Raw genomic sequence first — 21,966 nt, 5'->3', positions numbered from 1 at the left:
AAGAGTAATGCTTCCCTCTCAGCCATGTCTTTTGAATGCAGGGAATTCCCCAGTTATTGCAATCATTTCTCATAGAGTGGACACTTTGACTTTGCTGCCCCTCTCTGAACCTTCTCAAATGTCCTGTATCTGTTTAGACACGAGGGAAAACAGAACTGAATACCTCTGTGCTTGGAAATGTGAAGGAAGATGCTCTAGGTGGTAGGAAATAAAGAACCTTTCTTGAATTTAATGGGCAGTCATCTTTCGGATTGCTTAGGCCTTTAGCTCTCTAACTTAGGCATGAGACAAAGCTTCATAGGATACAAATCTCTCTTCATTAATGATATAATCTCCTGGAAAACTTCAGTTGGATATTCAGACAATCTTTATCAGGAGTCTTTGTGCTTCTGCTGTCTTTGTGCCTACCTACACTTTTAACTCGCATGCTCTAAATTGCATAGATAGCAAATTTAGTGGTACGACTAACCCTCATGAAGGTATACAGAGAGTTGAAGACCTGGGTACAAGACCCTTGTAAACCTGGACAGATCCAGGCTCAGCTGTCATGAGAGCTGTAGCTTCATAGTTTGTGTGTAGCTCACTGCTGGTGGTCTAGGTATGCAAAAGATTCCAAATGGGAAGGCAGAAGAGCAGATCTGATTCTGTAACAGAGGGGCTGTGATACTGTGCAAGAGAGTACTGCTTAGAGACTATGGGTTTCTGTCTCTCATACAACACTCTTAAAATGCAATATATATGAAATATCACTACTAACATCAAGGAAAAAGAGAAGACAAGAAAGCACAGAAGGAGAAGAGGCTGGATAAAATCAGGGCAAAGTGAATCTCAAGTTCTATAACTTCAAATTCTTTTATTTGCAGCAATGCCCTTTAATAGCTTCTATATGGGTCATCAAAATATGTTCAACATCCCTGCACTTAAGGACATTCTTTTCTTCATCAAGTGGGATACTGAGAGTAGCTGGGAATAAAATAACAGTGTTGATTCCCAGACTAGAGAACTCTGCTTTTAGCGTCGATTTTTATTCAAGCCTGTGTTGCCTGGGCAATGTCAGGGAAAATATAAATTCTCTTCTGTAGGAGGAAATGCTCTTCCTCCAACTTCTAAAATGCTTGTCTTTGTGTACAGCTGAAGTATGATGAAGCATGTGTCCAAAAAAGTGTATTCCCAAGTCAGCATTTCAAGTGGGTGTGAGTTTCAAGTTATTCAGAAATATTCAGTCATTTGTGGGGGCGAGGAGGAGCCCCAGATTTCTTTAAGTGTACATTAAAAGTGGCAAAGGGATGAGCCAGGCTCTTCACAGAGGTCAAGTATCTGCAAGCTTATAGCAGGGTTCCCAAGTGTCTTAATTGTCATATGAATTGACACATTAGGCTGTAATCAGAGCAGGTCCATATCTGTTCATTTCCTGAACTGAAACTTCTTCCTTCCCCACAAATACTGAGATCAAAAATCATGGATTTTCTCAACTTAATATCTAAAAAATACAATGTGTAATTTTGGATGTTGGTTTAGTTTTACCCACAATGTGTTGCACTGAACATTTAAAGTTATGACAATTTCCATACTGCATGCATAAAAGTCATCTTGGATTTAGGCTTATCTCTAGATCCATGGGACTACTTACTTGACAAAACTTCCCCTGAACTAATTTTAATTTGAGTGAATGAACTGGAATGTTTCACTCCAGAGCAGAAAATCTGGAAAATGTTCTTTCTCTACCCCATACTTGCATCCAAGTCAACAACTAAAAATGTAATTTAGAGATGACATCATCTCCCTAACAGCTCTCACTCATGAAGTTATCTCCTCCTGTGATTTTTAAAGTGTATTTCATTAGTTATCAAAAGTTTTGAAAAAGTAGGGTCTTAAAAAAGATCTATGTACTGCAAAAAGGAACCACTTGCAGAAGTCTTTCCAAGCTTCAGCTTCAGCTGCCATGACTGTCACATACACGCCACACCAATAATACTGTGAAACAGCCTCCCTTTGCACACTCCTTCCTAAAGACCTGGTTTTCTCTCTTAAAAGCCCTGAGTGTATAGCTCTATAAAATCTGTGATGAAGAAGGAAAAAACAAACCCCAAGCAAACCCTAAACGTGCCTGGACTGGTAGTACCAACCCTTTCACCAACTCACATGTAGCTGCACCTTTTTTTTTTTTCCTTTAAATATATCTCTAAGACAATGTGAAGGACATTTGTGGGCACTGATAAATCCTCTTGGAAAATAAACATGCCATGGCAGTTCCATCTGTAGCGGTAGCTCAGGTGCTTTCCAGACAACAGAAGCTACAAGGCAAACACAAGCTGGCACGGAAGAGGTCGCAGGAAGGTTCAGCCAGTGTGAGCTCGAGATTCCCAGGGGTGAGGAAGGTGAGGACGTGCTGGCAGGCCGGGAGGGCTGTGCCTCCAGCACTGTGCCACAAATCACTCTCTGAAGGATGTTGGCTCTGGCAGTTCAAGGGAACGTGTAGTCCTGCATCACACCTGGCTGCCACTTAACACCGCGGTCCTGCACGGGAGCCTGAGCCACTTGTGGGTGATTAGAGGTTGTTTCACATCTGTATCAACAGAAGGAGCACCCTGCTTTGCCAGGCCCCAGCAAAAGCTCTCAGCAGACACCTGTGCTGATAACAGCTTTTTACCACTGGCAGTTTTTAACCACCCTGTTATCAGCTGCTGCATGATGCTGTAGAACAGGTGATGCTCTTCCAGAGCCTGCTGTTTGGTCTTGTCATGCAAAGAGCTAATTCTGAAATAAAGCAATAAAACGAGATCAGAAATAAGACCTTGATTATTGCAATAGGACCACAGCCATTTGGTTTTATTTTATAAGAGCTGTCTTTAAAAATGACTGCTGGAACAGACACAGGCTTGTTAATACTTTTCAGTTTTCAGTGTGAGAAAATATTTAATTTGTTTTGTTGTTTTCTGTTTCTTTGGAGGAAAAAAAGTAGTTTAATCAGTTTTTAATCAGTTTTCTAGATATTGTTCCTGGTATACCTCAACTTTAAGATTTATAAATATTAGAAACACTGCTCCACACAGCCACAGTTCCTGCTCAGAAAGACTAATTTAGAGCACCTTTGCCTCACAGTCTCTAAGGTTTCACACACACAAAAAAAAAAAAAAAAAAAGTGTGTGTCTGCTGGCACCTTCTTAGCACTGAATGTGCTGATAGCACTTCAGCACATAATGCAGTTGTGCCTAAATTACATTCTGTACAGATCAACTCATATAACACAAGGTTTTTTTAGTGGAACTATGAACCGATGATCAAGTGATGCAATAGTTTTTATAAGTTATTTTTATTTAAAAAGGAACAATCTCCAAAAAGTTGACAATAGTTGAGTCAGGAAAATATCCAGAAATGTAAAACCAGCAAATCTGTAGCTTGGTAAGTCAATACCAGATGGTTCATATACTGGGATCACTGTGAATTTTTAGAGCCTTTTTACTCAATTGATATACATGCCACAAATGCAGTTACAATCTAAAACTGATTACAAAAACAGAAAAGGGGAGTAAAGAGGCCTAAGATTCATCTACCTCACTGGCAATCTTTCTTTCAAACACTTCCTTAGCCAATCTTACATTATTAGTCATTAAAGTATGATTTTTTTTTAGATCCTAAGCTATGTTTTATGGATGTATGGTTTGAATAGGACACCAATTTTGCTTCCATTCTGACACAGCTTAAGCAACACATTCTTCAAGGCTGTGCCTGTGTTCCTCCTCAGTATTTGTGTATTTGCTAATGTGAGACCCCACTAAATTATGCAAACTGGGGTAAAAGCTCTTCTTATCTATGGAAGAGGAAGAATGGGAGGGATGTTGGTGGTCTGTGCACCCAATTGGTAGCACCTATACCACTGATGCAAGTAAAATGAGTTAAAATGTGATGGGAATTAAACTAAATTAGCTCAGTTAATGTGAATCTCACAGAGAAATAATACTTATTTTGACTTTTCAATATATTTTAATTTAAACAGATTCCTAATCAACTTAAGCTATTTTAGAAAGACCTTTAATGGTGCTAATGGGACTGAGCTAGAGAGCCTTAAGCAGGGGAGCAGAAGCTCTCTGAGAAGGAGACACAGCAGCTATGCTGAGTCATATTCACACATGAATGGCAAAAGCATTCTTGCAGGATGAAAAAGGTAAGGTTAAGACAACTTCTCCTGAAAAAAACCCAAACAAACCAATAAAGGAAAATAATAAAAGTTAAGTAGATCTTCCTAATAAGGAGAGCCCAGTAGCTGTTTGCAGAGGAGAAAGAGCAGGGCTGTGCTGTGGCAGAACGTTTACTGACCACTGCATGTTACAAAGATCTCAGAACTCAAAACTACCCATGAATCACTGATGCTGCTTGGTGCTGGCTGTACTCTTAGAAAGCAAGTCAGTCAGGGCAGACAGCAGTCCTATTGTCCAGAATGTGAGATCAGAATTTGGAATTCAATTTCCTGCTGGCTATATATGCCTGTCTACTACAAATTCTGCAAGAGCCAATAGATAGGGATTTCTACCAATCATATAATTTAAGGTGGAATTATCTAAATTGGCAGACTGTTTTATTGGAAACATTTTAGTTTAGAAAAAAAGGATATTAGACTTTTCACTGTCAAATCTGTTACATGTGTGACTAATAAAGACCAACAAGATGATCCAAGAATTTACAATTTAAATAGCTGAGACTAATCTTAAGAAGATTTATGAGAAAGCTGATTTGGAATGCTATATTCTATAAATTAATAGTGTCAGATTTTTATGGACACACTTAGGAAATTACTACAAAATAAACCCAGGAGGTTGTTGTAGTCAAAGTTAAGCAGTATAATTCAAACAAATGATTCTGTCATTTGCTGGCATCTATATGTTCACATGCCACAACTTATATAAATATTTTTATACTACTATATAATACTTGGCAATTACCTTCTTAATAAAGGGGCTCATAAGGTCAAGGCTGAAGGGTGCGTGTTACCAGTGCTCTGCACTGAATAGATAGTTTTGATGATAAACTGTGCAATTTGTAGACAGACATGATTATCAAATTTTGTATCAAACATACCAGGTTTTACATCAAACATACTTCTCCTAGATGAGACACTGTTAAAAATTTGCATATCAGAAAACTAAGCTAGGAAAAGACCTCAGTAAATTAGATTTTGTAGTTTATATACCAAATCCAGCTAAGGAAAACTTGAAAATGAGTTCTTGACCTTTTGAGTTACAGATGCTCAGCATTTCAGAAAATAAAATCAGTTTAATTTTCTGTAAAAAATCATAATGTGGAGCTTTCAATTATAACTATATTTAGCATTTTACAGAGCAACTATACAAATGCAATTTGTGCCTGAAACAGCCTGTCACCCACAGATACTGCTGAACTTGTTTTGAAGAAAGAGATTATATAATCCTTGTTTACAGAACATCTATATTCAAATCTCTTTAAAAGAAGTTAGAACAACGCAACAGAATGGCAATGTAAAAATAACATAAAAATCAACCATTGTACTTCAATTTTCCACAATATTATCTCCAAATAATAATTTTTTGTACAGAGCTTGCATTTTCTTATGCTGAGGGAACTCTGAGGGAAACACTGAGTTTGGAGGGTGTGAGTTATGAGCTGCCTTTAAATTACTTGATAACATTACTCTCTGTAATGATACATCATTTTGATGGTACTTGGAAATCTTTAAAGGAGCTTGTACATTTATAGGTAAACAGGTGCTATGCAATGTACTTTACATATAAAACTCACTTTGTACCTGCTAAAAACAAATCTACAGATTAAAGAAGAATTAAACACGTAAGACATTTTTATGCATTGTGCAAGCATACCTAAAGGATTTCATAGTATCAAATTTTTCAACAGATTTAAGCATTTGAATGATTTGCTTAGTGCATTTAATTCAAAGTCAGTAACTGTGGTTTCAGCCTAGGTGTAAGGTAGACACATTTTGAGATTAAATTAAAGGCATTGAAATAAAACCATACCTTAACTACACATCTGAGCATAATTACTGAGTTTCACTTAGTTTTGAACACTCAGTTTAGAAGTGCAAGCAGGTAGGTGTGAGTTGAGTGCCATAGGCAACCTTATCCTTTTACCAAAGAAATGTATTTAGCAATGGTCATGAAGATGTGGCATCGTGGCCCTTCAGGTGTGTGAAGAGGCACTTGGACTTGAGGAGCCAACAGGATTCCTGCATCTGCCCTGGGAGCACAGCTCCTGCTGACTGCACCTGACCCAGCTCAGGCACACCCACCCACGCTGGGTGCACATCTCTTAACTGCACTGCAACAAGTCTTTGCTTGAAGACTAGAGAATTCCACTTCCTCCCAGTGAATAGTGACTCCTTCAGCTTTTAGTTCCCAAGGTTTTCAACAAATAAACAAAAGGAAGATGACTTTTTATTAGGGAAATACTTTATTTCAAAACCTAAAGATTTCACAAGATGAACACTTGCACAAATATTAAAAATATAGTAATTGTTCCTCTGTATTTATAAGTATGTAACTTGCATTTTCTTGGGAATTTCCTTCACAGCTTATTTTTTTGTTGAATCCAAGCTGTGTGTGTTTCCTTACAACCATATGGAAGTTCTTGAGTTAGCTCACGTCTGAAAAATGTAGTTTTCCATAGGACATATTGTATAATGAATGATGGAATCTAAAATAAATAAAAAACCCCAGGATTATTTAAAATAAAATGCAAAAGAAACAGATGATAAAGCAACAATGTACTTCAGAGCAGTTTCTGGTATAAAGCAGTTTGGTGGAGCTGAGAACCCAGAGAGAGAAAAGAAATGCCAACAGCTGAATGATAAAAGCACTTACCATTTACTTAAGTTTTAAAAAGCTGGTGCATTATTGACCTATGTGCTTTTTGTTCTGGTCAGTCTTGAGTGAATCAATTGGCAGCTGGTATTAATAGCAGAAAGCAGATAGCCATAAACCAACTGGATTGCAACAGCGAAGTGGGAAAGATTAGGAACATCTTCAGATCTGATTTATTTGATTAAGACAGCAATTTATGGGTGACACTGTTATGTTCATACTATTATGCACACAGTTGCTGAGAAAGGGACAGAGCTTCAAAGCTCTGTATCATTCCTTTAAAGCATTATATAGGAAAACGTTTTTCAGAGATTTGATGATTCATCAAAATTAATTACACCTCATTAACTGGAGTGTGACCATGCCTTGTAAGCAGGACATAGTGATTAGAAATCAGACTGCAAAAATGAACTGAGAAACCTGTAAATAGCACAAAAAAAAAAAAGTCAGCATTTTTTTTGTTAGCAGCTGGATACTCAATTCCTTCAGTCAACTGATGGGCTGAAGGTGGGCTGTCCAGCTGCAGGGAGCTCATGAGATCCTTGACCTGGGATAAGGCAGACCTCCATGGGACCAGTAGATGAGTGGGACACATGAATCACAAACTGCTTTCAATCATTACATTTGTCCATCTGGTGCACTATGACTGGAAACCTTTGTGTTTAATTTATTCTTATTTTTAGTCCTGCAAAAACCTCTGGTTTCATCATCTGCTTACTTTTTTTTTTTTTTTTTTTTTTGGTACACTTGCTCTCTAAGTCTTCTTGTAAGCTGGAGAAAGGTGCAATAAATAATGCCACCTTCTTATGCCTCTCTTGTCAATCTTCACAATTTTATCTTATACTTTAAGTAGGTATGACATAAGATGTGCATTTAGATGAGCATTTTTTCCCCTTATGGCTCACTTATCCTTTCTTCTTTAATGGTATATTCATTCAGGTTTTAAGACATTATGATCTGACAGCATTAGAGGTCAAGAGATTAGGACTTGCTTGGCTACTCTCATGTAACATCAACTCCTGTAGTAGTTTTATTGCTAGGGTATGAATGAGACACTTTCTGGAGAAGTTTGACAGAGCATATGATATAAATTAATCTTATTTTTTCTAAGTAAGGTCCCTTTTTGGACAATACTCTTGCTGAAAATACAGTCTGTCAGAATTTGTTGCAAATGAGTTGGAAAAATGATAGACTAAGAACTCAGAAACATAACAGCAGGTGTTAAAAAGAAACTTTTTGTAAGTGAAATGGAGACTGCAGAAATTGTCTTTCAGATGTACAATACAGCATTCAGGAAAATTTCAGAGGATGCCAGTCACCATATTTCAGTATTACTATGCCAATTTATACCAATTAAAACTACATCTAAAGTTGAAATGCATGCTGCTTTAGAAACCAATTCTCATATTTTCTCATAATTTAGTTTGCCCTAAATGAAACCATCATACAAAAGATAAATTAAAAAATATTTGGATTATATTTGTTCAAGGAAAAATTAAAATGGTGAGTACCAGAACCATAATAAAGCCCTCTTAGCTGTAAGAGAAAGATCTCACCATAGAGACAACTTTCCTGAAAATCTAGCTGTAGCAGTTGGTTCCATTTTCTTCCCTTCATAACCTCAGTTTAGTGAAATACTTTTGATAATTCTTTTAATACATATTCTACGATATTTTATAGGAGCTGAAATTTGCTGTCTTACCTAATACCCACTTTTCTGATAAAGATATTATTTCCTGGTACTTCTTTCCTGGTTTTTTTCCTATACAGATTTTTGCCTGACGTAAGGATTTACATATTTTCCCTCCTGCCAGCTGTATAAGTTCAATTAGCTTTTTGCATGGTGTCTGGCTGGTAGGAGATACAAACATGACAGGCTGGTTTGAAAAGAGATTCTGCTGGTATTTTCCTGTTGATAGATGACGCTGAAGCCTGCAGATCTGTATTTGAGGAAACAAGAAAATCAATTAACCAATGTGTTACATTTCCACTCAAAGTAAGGCTAATCCTTGTTTTTCATAATTCAGAAAAGAAAGAGAAATATATCAGTATGAACTTTATTTTTTCAGGTGTATCAGAAATTCTTGGGTAAAATATACAAAGAATTTGCTATACATGATCAACACAATTCCCAAACCAGAGTTTGAGATTATTTCATTATAGGTTAGATATTTTACCTATAAAACTTCTTAAAGCACTTGACAATATTATTTTTCACTATAGTCTTACATTCTTACATTTATAACACTGGCCATCACACAGAAATCTTAAAGGATATTATAAATAATTATAGTCTTGCAGCACAAATACGAACTGTGATAGCCTTTATAACAATACAGCATATAATGCTTGCCGGCTTGGGGAGTTTACAAACATATCTAATTCACAGTTTAAATTAGTTTAGGACCTCTTTTCTCCTCCTGTGCTCCACAGATACAAACTATATATTTGCTCAGGTATATGAAGTAACACAAATGTACCAGCACTCAGAGCAAAACATTTACTGTAAATCATTTTGTGTCCACAAAACCAAAAGAAATTTCTCTGTGAGTGCTGTGCAGCTTGTAACATTTGATCTTTATAACAAAAACCTGCTTGATCTATATACGGCAAATTTTCTTCTCAGTATATACCTGGCAGAACAGTGTTCCAGCAATTAAAGCCATTTCCTTTAGTTACAATATGCATAAAAGCATTTTACACAGCAAGTGTACACACCATGGTATGAAAAATAAAGTTTTCATACCAAAATTTAAAAAATGGTTGCATTTCTTAGTGTGAGGCAGCCATTTACTTGCCAGAGCAATGTAGGTAACAGCTCTGATTTTGTATTGCTTGTCAAAGTTTGGAAAATTTATAATGAGACTGGAGTTAATTGCAAGATGAGAACAAAAAGAAATGTTTCATATTATGTGATGCCTGGAATTTTTATAGAGATGACAACATGAGCATGGAGGAAAGGTCATTTTGCATATATCTGGTTTATATGAAACATCTGAATATGAAACTGTAGCATGTGAGAAGGTGTAACTGGAGCAGTGGAAAAAATTAGCTGTTGAGTGTATCCACTCAACACACAAACATGTATGAAACTATAGGCACTTAAGAATCTAATGTGATAATGTATGTGCTTGGCAGATGTGCTGCCAAAGTAAGAATCTCCCCCTCATTTGCAAGGTTTTATAAAGCCAAATGGTTCCATGGTCTGTTCACAGATAAAAGTCCAAGTGACTTAGCACTTCTGATCAGTGAGCTAGAGGAAGATCCTGCAAAGCCTGAAACATGTGGCTCAGTGGCTCTGTGTCACTGGTCTTTGCTGTTCTGGGACATGTCTATCCATGTCAATCTGAATTTTGAGACCTCTTCTGTCAATAAATAATTCAGCTTTCTCAGATTGTTAATTCCTTGGTTACTTTCCTGAGAATAAAACTAAGTTGGTTCTTTGCTTTCTGAATTCACTAAGTTATAAAGACAGTGACTGCTATGGATGAAGCAGACTAAAAAGACTCAATCACAACCCAAGAAATACCCTATATTTTCTATTCCTTTGTAAAGCTGAGTTTAGGAATGGCATGGCACACCTAATCCTGTCTCATAGCTGCTAAATAATTCTGTTGATCACAGTGTCATTGCAGAGTTATATTGCAGACTTTGGAGGACCCAGACTTACTGAATATACCCGATGGCCCTTCCTAAACCTGATGCCTTGCATGTGCAGATCTGGATTTGGACTCAGTGGAGTATTGCCTACCTCCATCTGAGCAGAATGCTCTTCTAAGAGTGCCTGTCTGCTGGGCATCTTGGTGTCAACAAAACCAGAAAATTAATAATTGTACTGTTTTAATACATGGTATCAGATTTGGAATTCTCTAGGGGTACCATTTGTGATGGGTCTTGTGAGACTTAGAGAACATGATCACTGTCTTAAAAGAAGACTAGGTCAGGAACATAACCATTTGTAATCTGTGATATAGAGAGAGAGCAGTGTGATTTCGGTATTACTAGGACTGCAATCATTAATCTTAATTTAAAAACTGTGCAGTTGTGAAACTATGCAAGTGCTTGTTGTAAGCACTTTCAATAAATTAAAGTATGCACTGTAGTGAAAAATAACAATCTCTTTGTATCAACCTTGTAACAGCCTCATGACAAATGCAATGCCATTTTGGTTCATTTGACACAGAGCTCTTTCAACTGTTTGTTGCACAAATCAGATACAACTGACAGAAAAAAAGACAATTCAAAGAGTGCTAATTTATCTACAATAGATCAGATTTAACTAAAAAAGACAAAAGTCACACTGGTTTTGTCAACCTGAAACTCTAAGATTTTAAAGATAAAAAATTATTTGAATTGATAAATTTTTATCTTAAGAAGGCAGTAGGACTTGTGTTAGAAGACATCAAATATAAATTGTTGCAATCTGATATTTCACATATTTTAGGGAATATTATTTAAAAGAGCTAATTGTATTTCTGCTTCCTAAAAAAAATGCCCTGAAAGGATTTATTTGCTGCCATTGTAGTGAAAACTCATTTATATGATACATCTTCCTATAGAAACAGCTGTTGGATGAAATTAATATTAAAGCAAATGTGTACATAGCTAATCGTAAAATCAGGAAACCCAAATTTTAAGGACATAACAGCTCTCAGCTCATGTCCACAACTAGCATGCTTTATTTATACATTCAGTACATAGTCGGGGCACCCAGAGAAGGGAAATGCTGCTGCGATATAGAGTGGGTTTTCTTAAACAGTGTTTACAGTTTCATATGGGTTCCTTACCAGTGCATTTGAGAGGTGGGCAGGACAAGAACAGAGCACATCCCGGTGGTAGCAAAGGAAAGGTTCTACATGGACTGTCATCTCTGCATTTCCTTTGTCTGTATCACCACCACCACTTTCCCAATCAGCTAAGACGGGATTTGCTCAAGCACACTGGATCCATTCGCAGGCCACAGAGAGGCACAAATCACTGCGTTTACATTCAGAGCTCAGAGAGGAGTTTGGAAGGTTAACTTTGCTTTCTGGCCCACTGGCCTGAGAGTTACACAGCTGGCCAGCTGCTGAAGGGTGGCCAGCTGCTGAAGGGTCGCCAGCTGACCACACAGGCTTTGGCGGGGGGATGAGAGGGCACAATCAAGCCCTTACCTCTGAATTGACTCAGCTGCCTTTGCAACATCAAAGCCTTTGTGGCACCCCAGGGGTGCTCCCAGTCCTTTGAAACCATACCCATTTCACACAAACTTTTACAAATAAATCAATAATTCCTTAGCAGAGACCAAGCCTGGGAAAATATCAGATCCCCAAAGCAACTATTTCCACAAACTGTGGATCTATAAGTTAGTAGTTATGGTTACAGTTGTGTTAGTGCCTATGAGACAGCACTGATTTTCGTTCCCAATGGTATTCTTTAGCAGATGAACACTAAAACCAAGTGTTACTGACCCATCTATTTAAGCTTTTTGGTAAGACTCTAACCATGAACCTCATCCTTTCACTGGCTGGATGAGTGGTAGAAAAGACACATTTTACATGCATACATTTCTAATAAATGTACCATTAATGTAGTTTTTTTGAACCTAAGTTTTAAATGGAAAAAAATTAGTGCTGACAGAAGTAAAACTAATGGGAATGTATGACAAGTAAATAAAGCCTTTCTACGCTATAAAATAAAAAATTCACGAAAAAGCTTCACCAACTATTGTCCCTCATGTGACTCATTTTCAATCCCCCCAAGACAGAAGAGCATGTAGTATAAAAACCTCTAAATTTCATAGTTTTGTCTAGCACTGTATGAAAATACCTTCTGCTGGGCAAGGTGCCAGAACAAACACAAAACCTCATAAACTCCATAAGAGACAGCTATCAAGTGCCACAAAATTATTATCTCTGCATAATACCTGAATCTTTGTAATGCATAAAAAAATAAATATTTTGGATGTACTTGGAAACTTTTAAGCACTGAAGCTGCTAATTTCCTATATACAGCACTCAATTTTCAAAGTCTAAACTTTGAAAATTTTCTGTTGTTCCAGAAAACAACATATGAAGAAATGTCCAGTCTAAATTGCTATTAGAAAAATAATACTTCACAAAAATGAAATGAAAAGTATGGTTATGATTTATTACAATTAATAGAAATTGTTCTTGTAGCCTAGAATTGATAACATGAAATACTAGGTTCAGTAATAGATATAATGTAGCCATCTTTAATGATAACATTTCTGAAAATTTGTGCATGCACAATCAATGTAAGCACTATTAATCTTCATTCTTAATTTCAATTATTCACTAGAGATAAATAAATTTTTAAAACCCAATTTGTTTTATTTTATAATTAATACTTGAGCATTCAATATAGCAATTATGAAAACATGGAAAGCTGTAATGTCTTGGTTATTGTTAATTGCAAAAATAATTAAATATCATCTATTGAATGCAAACAGCAGAAAATTAAATTGCAGACACAACTTTTAGGTTGTGTATTTTATGGTATTATATAGTTTATATCTATCCAAAGATTGAGTATTATTCCATATGAAATGGATGAGAAATTGCTCTTTTTCAGTAAAAAGAAAACTGACTGTTGAAGTGTTAAGGATTAGTTCACTACTTTGCAAATATTAAATGAAAAAAAAACCCCACAAAACTGATGAACACCAAACCCCACAGGCTTTATGCTTTGATAATATACAGATTTTGCAATAAAACAGCACATTAATTTAACACAGTTTAGTGGTGTTGCTTGGGAAATATTAAGTTCTAAGATTTTAATATTCATATTATTTTAGTATGGATCAATATACTGTCTAAATAATGTTTACATTTTCAGTTGCTGTAACTCTTTATGAAGCCCTTGTGAGGAATGAAATCAAAATTATATCTCTGTTAGGAATCATTACACTTGCATGGTGATATGCATATTTGGACAGTGCCATTTAGTAAAAATTTAAAAGAAAAACATATATGTGGAGCCCCATGTATATGTGGAGATCAAGGGCTTACATCCACACAAGTGAACCATCAGCCTGCTTCTGATAAAAAGGAGAGTATTGCAGTGTGCAGACTTCTGAAAGTACAGTTATCCTGCAGTGAGGAATTTGCAGAATCTGCAGGATCCTACAGGGATCAAGGAGGTTTGTATTAACAATGCAGTACTGCTGCAAGACAAAGAAGGAATGCTTTCTTTTTCTTCTTTTTAAATACCAGGTTTAATACGATAGAAGCAACTAATCAAGTAGCAACTCTATTTTTGTAGGAAAAACATGTGCCATACATTTTCAACTTAAATTAAAAGCTTATAATTTCAGGTGTGTTTTTTTGGTTTTTTTTGGTGATTTTTAGCACTTGGCTGAGTTCTTTTAACATATTTGGAATACCAAAATTGAAATACTATTCACTAAAAGCTTTAAAAGATATTGATATGCTGCACTTGATAAATAAATTGGTGCTCTCTGGCATGAAAAGAGCACGTTAAGAGCTGGAAACAACTTTCTTCAGCAAGCAGTTTGAAAAAAAAAAGATCCTCAGCTTTCAAGAATGTTGTTGCACTTAATGGAACACCACACTGACGTAGGATCCCAACTGCTTCAGGATGTACTGCCATCCTATTATCTCAACAACACCCAGAACCTTATTCCACTCCTCAGCACAACATGCATCTGTTATTGCTAGTGATTTTTTTCATTCTCAGAGCAAAACTCAACTGGCAACATTCACACAACATAAATTAATTACAAATATTGCATCTTTATCTCTGACTATTTATTGAAACAATGTTTTCTCATTGGTTATTGATAACCTTTGGCTGAAATAGAAGCTCCCTGTCTGTGAAGACTTCAGACAGCCAGAAGTGAAAATATTTTCAATGCTTGATAAAGCTACATCAGCACCCCAGCACAGGCACACATGCAGAGATCATGTGCAGGCAAACAGGCCATAGGTTTCTGCAGTAGAAAACCTGGTGCTCTGAGCCAGGAGCCAGAAGTGGAAGAGGATAGAGTAGAAAATTTGGTCCGGAAAAAAAAAAAAACAACAACCCTTCAATGTCTGGTCTTGAAAAATAAAAAAGGAAGCAAAAGGAGAAATGTCATACAGTTAAGACTGTATTATCTGAAAAGTTATTCAAAACAATTTCTTCTCCTCCTCTGATACTCCTTCATATAAGAGTTTCCTGGCCAAGGCGAGGGCGAAAGCAAGAACACTAGAATCCAGACAATTTAGCTGATATTGTTTCTTTCTACTGCGTTTTGGCAGACAACTGTGCTTCTCTCAAATCCCACAGACTGATAAGAAAAGTTAATTTCACCAATCTATTCTCTGAAAGACTGAGTCCCAATGGGAATACTGTATGAAAATGTTTGGCAAATAAATCTACTGTTTGGCGGATATTCAAAATTATACTGGAGGATGTCTGAACCATTTTTTTTCCGGCATAGCAAAGTTTTGCAGGAAAAAAACCCCCACAAATTCACTTATTTTTAGTTTAATTTCCTTGTTTTCCAGAGATAGAAATATTTTTAAAAACTACATAATTCAATGTAATCAACTATATATTAATAAAAACCAAATTAGGGTAAAGCAATGTCTTTTCCCTCTTGAGAATAACTACAACTTGCAAATCAAGGAGCTGTATTTCCAATACAAATACAATTTAAAACCACTCTGATAATATTGTAAGATATGGTTGCTTTACTATAACTATTTGTTTAGAACTTCAAAAATATTCTGAAATAAATATATTTGCATTTGGTTTAAACACAAATGAAATATTTTTAAAATTAAAAAGTCCTTTAATTACGAATTTGCTGACTAAGAAAGGATTTTTCAGGACCAGAAATGTAAACCTTTTTTCCGAAATACCTCATAACTTGTCTTTCGTTCATTTTGTCTTATTTCAAGAGAACTCAAGTGACTACCAAGCAGTGATAGGAATGCAAATTGCAACCGCAAATTTATATAAAAATTCTGCACATTATAATTGGGAAGGGTTTTCCTCAACAGAATATCATAAAGCAGCCCTGTTCCATGCCTCATGCCGAAGTGGTGTATGAGTATGGCACATGCCCCTCTGAGCCCTGCACCACTGGCATTACATGTACTACATGTGATAAGTCCCCTATAATCCCAGTAAGTCTCCAAGTATCTTTGAATTCAAAGATAGAAATCTTCCACTTCCATACACAATCTAGTCCAATGCTTATCTTCTCACACACGTTATATCTTCCTTAACGATATAACCTGAATTGCCTCTGATGCATTTTCAGCCCATCATTTCTTGTCCTAGTGCCAAGCGACATGGAGAACAGTTTCTTCTTTTCCTCTTTGCAACAACCTTTAAATATTTGAAGACAGTTATCATGTCTCCACTCAGTCGTCTCTAGACTAAACAAACACAGTTCTTTCAGTCTTTGCACTGGGGTCATATTTTGTAGATCTCTGATTGTTTTGTCACTCTTCCCTGGATTTTTGCCAATGGATCTCACATCTTTCCTGAAGTGCAGTGCCCAAAACTAGACATGGTATTCCAGCTCAGGCTCTAGCACTGCTCTCTGCACATTGCAAACAATTCATGTATTGTAGGAGCATCTTTCCCAACAATGCATCTTATGCTTAGCATTCTTGTAACACATCCTTGTATGCCAGCTTCTTTTATTGGAGTATAACAGAGGTTAAATATATTGGTTCACATCCTCTAAAATATTGAGTTGTTCTTGTGAAAGTGAGAAAACTCATGAGGTGAGATGAAGACAGTTTAGTAATTAAAGAACTAACAGAATGAATCTTCAGTTTTACTAACCTTAGGTCATGATTAATCAGATTTTATAGCCTGGTTGCTTAGCAAAAGCTTAGATAACAAATACAGTATATGGATGAAATAGTTGTACTTTTTATGCCAATGGTTCCTACATGTGCTGGTGTGGTGGTCTCAATATGTTTATGACAAAGAGCTCATGTGAGCATATATGGATCTTCTGTGCAAGAGATCTAAGTGAACAATGTTGAATCTACCATTTTATTTCTGGCATTACTGGTAGGATTCTCCAACTAACACAGTTTGTAAATGCATGCAAATTCATATACCTTAAAAACACAAAGCAAGCAAAATAAGAACAGAAAGTTTCTTCCCTTAATTCAACTGACAGTTGAACAAAAGCAGTTGAGACCACATACAAACCAAAAAAAAAAAAATCTCAGCCTCCAAATAATTTGATTTAGACAACCAGCCATGACTTTAAAAGGTATGTATGTAATACATGCATGTACCTGTTTTTCATCACAGCTGGCAAAGATCTATTCTTGATGGATCTATCCTCACAGGACCTTTGGCAAAATGATACTTACATTTCTACTGGTCTAGTTTGATGCAATTTTGGAAGGAATCTGTTAGTCCCTCCTAGTAAGTGTACTTCTCACTGTGGAGCAGCAATTGGGGCACAGACTGTACTCTTTGGATGGAATACACTCAAAAAGTGGGCTCAGTTCAGGGGCGAGGCTGGAATGAGCCCAGAGCCTGAAGCTCTCAGCACTCAATCACACACTCTGCAGATCCCTTCCCAGTTGCCTGGATTACTGACTCCAACACACAGGCACCAGGGAGCATGGAGTCACTTCTGGCAAATGTAACGGGGCAGTGATACAGGTATGGGATGCTTCTTTCAAATGAAATTATTAACTGCACAAACATAATGACCTCAACTAAATGTAGGCTATCTTTTAACAGTTGGAACTTGTCCATATTGGTATCTCATAGTTAATTCTCATACAGCAACAACAAGGAGGAATATTAGTTGCATTTGGCATTTATTCCCTCATAATGCAACCATTTATCCATATTTCATATAAGGTATCCTCTAGGCTTACTGAACTCTCCCAACCCACATAAGGCTTACTTTTTGTTGGGTTTTTGTTTTAAGCAGACCAGTGCCTATTGCATGAGACCAGTATGTTATTAATTTCAGTAGAGTAGCTTAAGGAATGAAGTATTAATGAAGTAAATAGCAATGTTTAATCATATGGGAGTAAACACATCTACATTTTCACAGACTCAAATAATACATTTCCAGATAACTATATTTCAGTGATGAAAGACCACACTGAAACAGAAATTCCATTAGCTAATAATATGCTGCACTTAATGGAAAAACAAGTTTATACTCCCCATGGTTAAATACTACAAATAATGAAGACACAAGGCATGGAAGCCTAGTATTGGCATTAAAGAAAAGAATTCAAAATCGTAAGCTCATTTCAACTACCTTAGGCTTTTCAGATATTGACTCATTTTAGACAGTCCAACTTTTTTTTTTTTTTTTTAATCAACACAGGATATTGTGCAGTGATTTTCAAGAATGACATTTGTTTTGCTGGCTTAGGGAAGCGGGGAATCCTTCCATTTGCCTTTAACAGTAAATGATAAATCCAATGCTGTCAACAGATTTGCTATACCTGGCAATGTGCAGATGAATAATACTTTGATAAATAAAAGAGTTTTCTATTCCAGTAATAACAAAGTGAGTGATCTTGTTGAAAGGAAAAGCCTGGCAAATGTGAAGGGTTACACAGATGCTCCCAAATGGCTCATTCCCCAAACAGTTGTATTAACCCATAATAAATGCAATCTTAACATTAAAAATAATTGCTAGTTTTATCTTTAAAATATGAAAATGTGAGTTCTTTTGCTGTGTCTCAGCAGACTCAATTGTTTTACATGAAGACAGAATACATTCTTCTTTCTACTGTTCAGTTTTAGCTGAATGCCATTGCAACGCCCAGCAGTAACTCAGTGTGTGCCAAACATGAATATTTTTAAATGTCATTTAAGTTTTAGAGGCTAAAGTATGTGATGGGAACACAATCGTCTTGGGAATCTACAAATAACTTTAAAAAAGCTCATAAATCTGACTTTCATGTTTAGGTTTTCAACAGCTTTATGAAATATGTCAAAGCTTGAACACTGTGAGTTCATTTTCCTTCAAATTTCTGAGGATAAACTTTTCTCAATCTTTTTTGATACGCTGCAGAAAAACAAATAAAAAAGACTTGGCTTTAAAAAATCAGGCATCAGCAAAATTAGTGGGTTTTTTTTTTTTTTTTTTTTTTTTTTTTTTTTTTTTTTTTAATGTCAACAGAGGAAAAACTAAGTAGGGCATCACAAAAATGTGATGTATAATGAAAAGATTTTTTTTTCCTTAAATTGTTTAAAAAAGATGCAGCGTAATGACTAAGCACAACAAAAACCTGGAGAGCTGCATTCAGATGTCCCATGCAAACTCTCTACTTACAGGGAAGCACATGCACTACAATCATAATTAGCAGGGAATGCTTGGTTTTTAAAATATGAACTAAAGGGTCAGTTGAAATTACATCAGAGTTGAACAGCAAAAATCTTTAAAATTGTCTGAGAATCACAAAAATGACCCAACTCAGACAGATTACCTGGCATCACACATGGTGCCACTGCTGTGGAATGCTGCCCACTGCAAAACTAGATCAGAATTGGGTTGCTTTCAGAAACTCCCAAAAGAACTGCTATTGTGATTACTTCTGCTCTATAACTTCCCTGAGTAGTACTCCTTGGCAGGAATACTTCTTTATGTGTAATAACATCTCCTCTTCACTTAATCTATGTCACAAATTGGAAGATCCCATAGGAAGACTGGAAAGCAGAGACATGTAATCCTCCAGCACTAAAAGTAGCAAGTGGAGTTGCCAGCACACACAGAGCAAAAAAAAACCCCTGGGTGTTCAAATATTTGACCAGGTACTCTTTATCAATGATGTTTTAAAATTACCATTACTCAAGAAAAGTTTTTTGGAGAGGACCACTTTCTTCATAGGTGCTAAACAAAAGACATGACTAATGATTTGTATTTGATGATTATTTTCATGAACTATACTTTTTAGCATGACAATAATATAAGAACTTTGACTATATTGTGATAGAAAAAAAAATACACCAAACACATTTGCAGTAGATTACCCCACTGTTTTCTTCACAAGAGTCTACAGGAGGCAGAGCAGACACTGTGTCAGTAACCTGATCAAATGCTGGGGGAAAACAGAAGTCTAACATGTTGTTGCTGCCAGTAAGAAGTTTGAAGCATAAGCCTTATTTAGAATATAATCTTATTCCTGATTAGGATTCTAGATGCATTTGTGGTTTCAACATGTAATTATATTTCCACTTTTTAAATTTTTTATGACTTATTTCTGATTTAACTATTTTAGTGACAAAGATAATGGAACAATAGAACAATATTAACTTGACTTATTTGATACTTGCATTTGGTCTTGCAGGAACTGTCTTAATGAAGATAAAATAAAACTATGACTCTAAAGATGAAGCTATTGAAGTACTAATCTAAAGTGGCAATCAAAATCAATTCACAAGAAAGTCTGTTTCTCTTTAATGAAAATCTAATGGTGATCTTCCAAAAATCTTAAAAAAAAAAAAAAAAAAAAAAATTCTTGTAAATTCCATATGGAATTTGGGTTTGTTTTAAATTTGAGCTTGCCAGTTATGACGCAGTTAAATACAGAGAACTAGGCAGACTTATTATGGTAGTGGACTTTCAGTGACTTCTCATGTTAGCTGGGCAAAGTTTGTAGGGTCAAACTCCTGACCCTGTCCTCCTTTCTGAGTTTCTTTCCTATATTCCTGCTGTTCTTAGTCTAAGAATGGTGCAGGATTGAATGTCTACTACTTTCTAGTCTATCTGGATTTTGCCTGAAATGCTTTAGCTTTAGTGAAAGCAGAAAGCCTTTTTGAGAAGCTGTCATATGCAGGCAGTTCCAAGTTGAAAACCAAAGGATACTCAGCAAGTACTGTACATAAAATATGAGCAACTGGGATTTGAGCTTAAATGTAATATAAATACCCTGAAGCACAGAAAGTCACAGTCTTCAAGCAAAACTACTAGTTATTTTCTAGTCGCACATCTGGATATCTTACATAAAATAAAAATTCTCAATAACTTCTCTCCTGCAAACCAGTTTTCTAGTAAATGTATGTAAATAAATGTTTATCATATTTGGCTCTGCCCCAATCTAGAATTCCCACAAGAATCCATGGGAATAAGGTTGGTGTATCAGGAATACAGCTTTAGTCCTATAACAATGCAATTTCTCATGATGTAACAGAAGATACACATACTATACACTACCCAGAGAATGAGGAAAAAGAATATAATCTAGCTTGTCCTGCATAAAGGAAAAAGTTTAAAACTGTCTTGCACACTCACTGGATCATGTGTGTACTTTTATTTTAAAATTCTATTAGGTTTAAAATTGAAGAGCTAACATGGTAGTTCTACTGTAACCCATGGAATTTTTTCTTAAAATGACATTACTGATTAAAGTGTAATACATTTGTCCTTATGCCGTGGACTGATACTGGGAGAGCTATAAAGCCATCATTGCTCAGACTGTTAATAGAGACAAGAACTCAATGCAAAACACTGGAATACTCCTGGGGTTAAACAGAGAAACAGTAATGATGTGATTTGGAGGGAATTCAATAAATCCTTCTTATCAAAGAGAGGCCAGTGTCATACAGACTTTGAAGGGAGGGGAAAGATAAGTCTTCTCCTAAGAAGAAACACACATAAACTCCAAAGTGGTTTTTAATGATTTCACAGCTAAACAAAACTACATGGCATTGTCATGCTTTTCTCTGCTATATAATAGAACCATTATTACAAACAAATATGACAGTTAAAAATGAATAATCCCATACTAAACTTAAAAGAGTAGTTTTATCAATTACAACCTTATCACAGCTGATTACTTCTTCAGTTTGAAGTAAAGCTGCAATAAGGTATAAGATGACTAGAGAAGGAAAAATCAAAATACTTTGACTAGGCAAGTTTTATATTATTTCATAAATAAAAGGAATACATCAGATTTTTTATTTTCATTAAAAGCTGAATATATTCACTGTGACAAACTTTGGTAGTGCCATCATGATACAGTCACAAAGCATGAACATCAGGGTGACAGCTAAAAAGCAACAGAGAGCTTTGCGCATAATCTAAAACTAAATCTGTATGTAATTTCCTTCCCTTTGTTAATTGAAGATTAAAACTAAATCAAGGGGAAGCCTTCTATGA

The 21,966-nt window shown here is 35.9% G+C and overlaps 1 protein-coding gene across 1 annotated transcript in view; it reads right to left on the bottom strand.

Moving 5' to 3' along the window:
- Nucleotides 1–6,360: 6,360 nt before the first annotated feature.
- The window catches only part of MCPH1 (microcephalin 1), a 123,805-nt gene continuing 108,199 nt past the window's right edge, over nt 6,361–21,966 (bottom strand). Inside the window, exons 13-14 of the mRNA XM_066314907.1 lie at nt 8,554–8,791; nt 6,361–6,684 (exon numbers count right to left, since the gene is read on the bottom strand). Coding sequence (XP_066171004.1) covers nt 6,629–6,684; nt 8,554–8,791 — 294 coding nt within the window. The 3' untranslated portion in view covers nt 6,361–6,628. The remainder of the gene's footprint in view (nt 6,685–8,553; nt 8,792–21,966) is intronic.

This window comes from Sylvia atricapilla, chromosome 3 (genome assembly GCF_009819655.1).
Source record: "Sylvia atricapilla isolate bSylAtr1 chromosome 3, bSylAtr1.pri, whole genome shotgun sequence".
Classification (NCBI taxonomy): domain Eukaryota; kingdom Metazoa; phylum Chordata; class Aves; order Passeriformes; family Sylviidae; genus Sylvia; species Sylvia atricapilla.
Note: the sequence above shows the minus strand (reverse complement) of the source record. Positions and strands in the feature narration are given on the sequence as shown.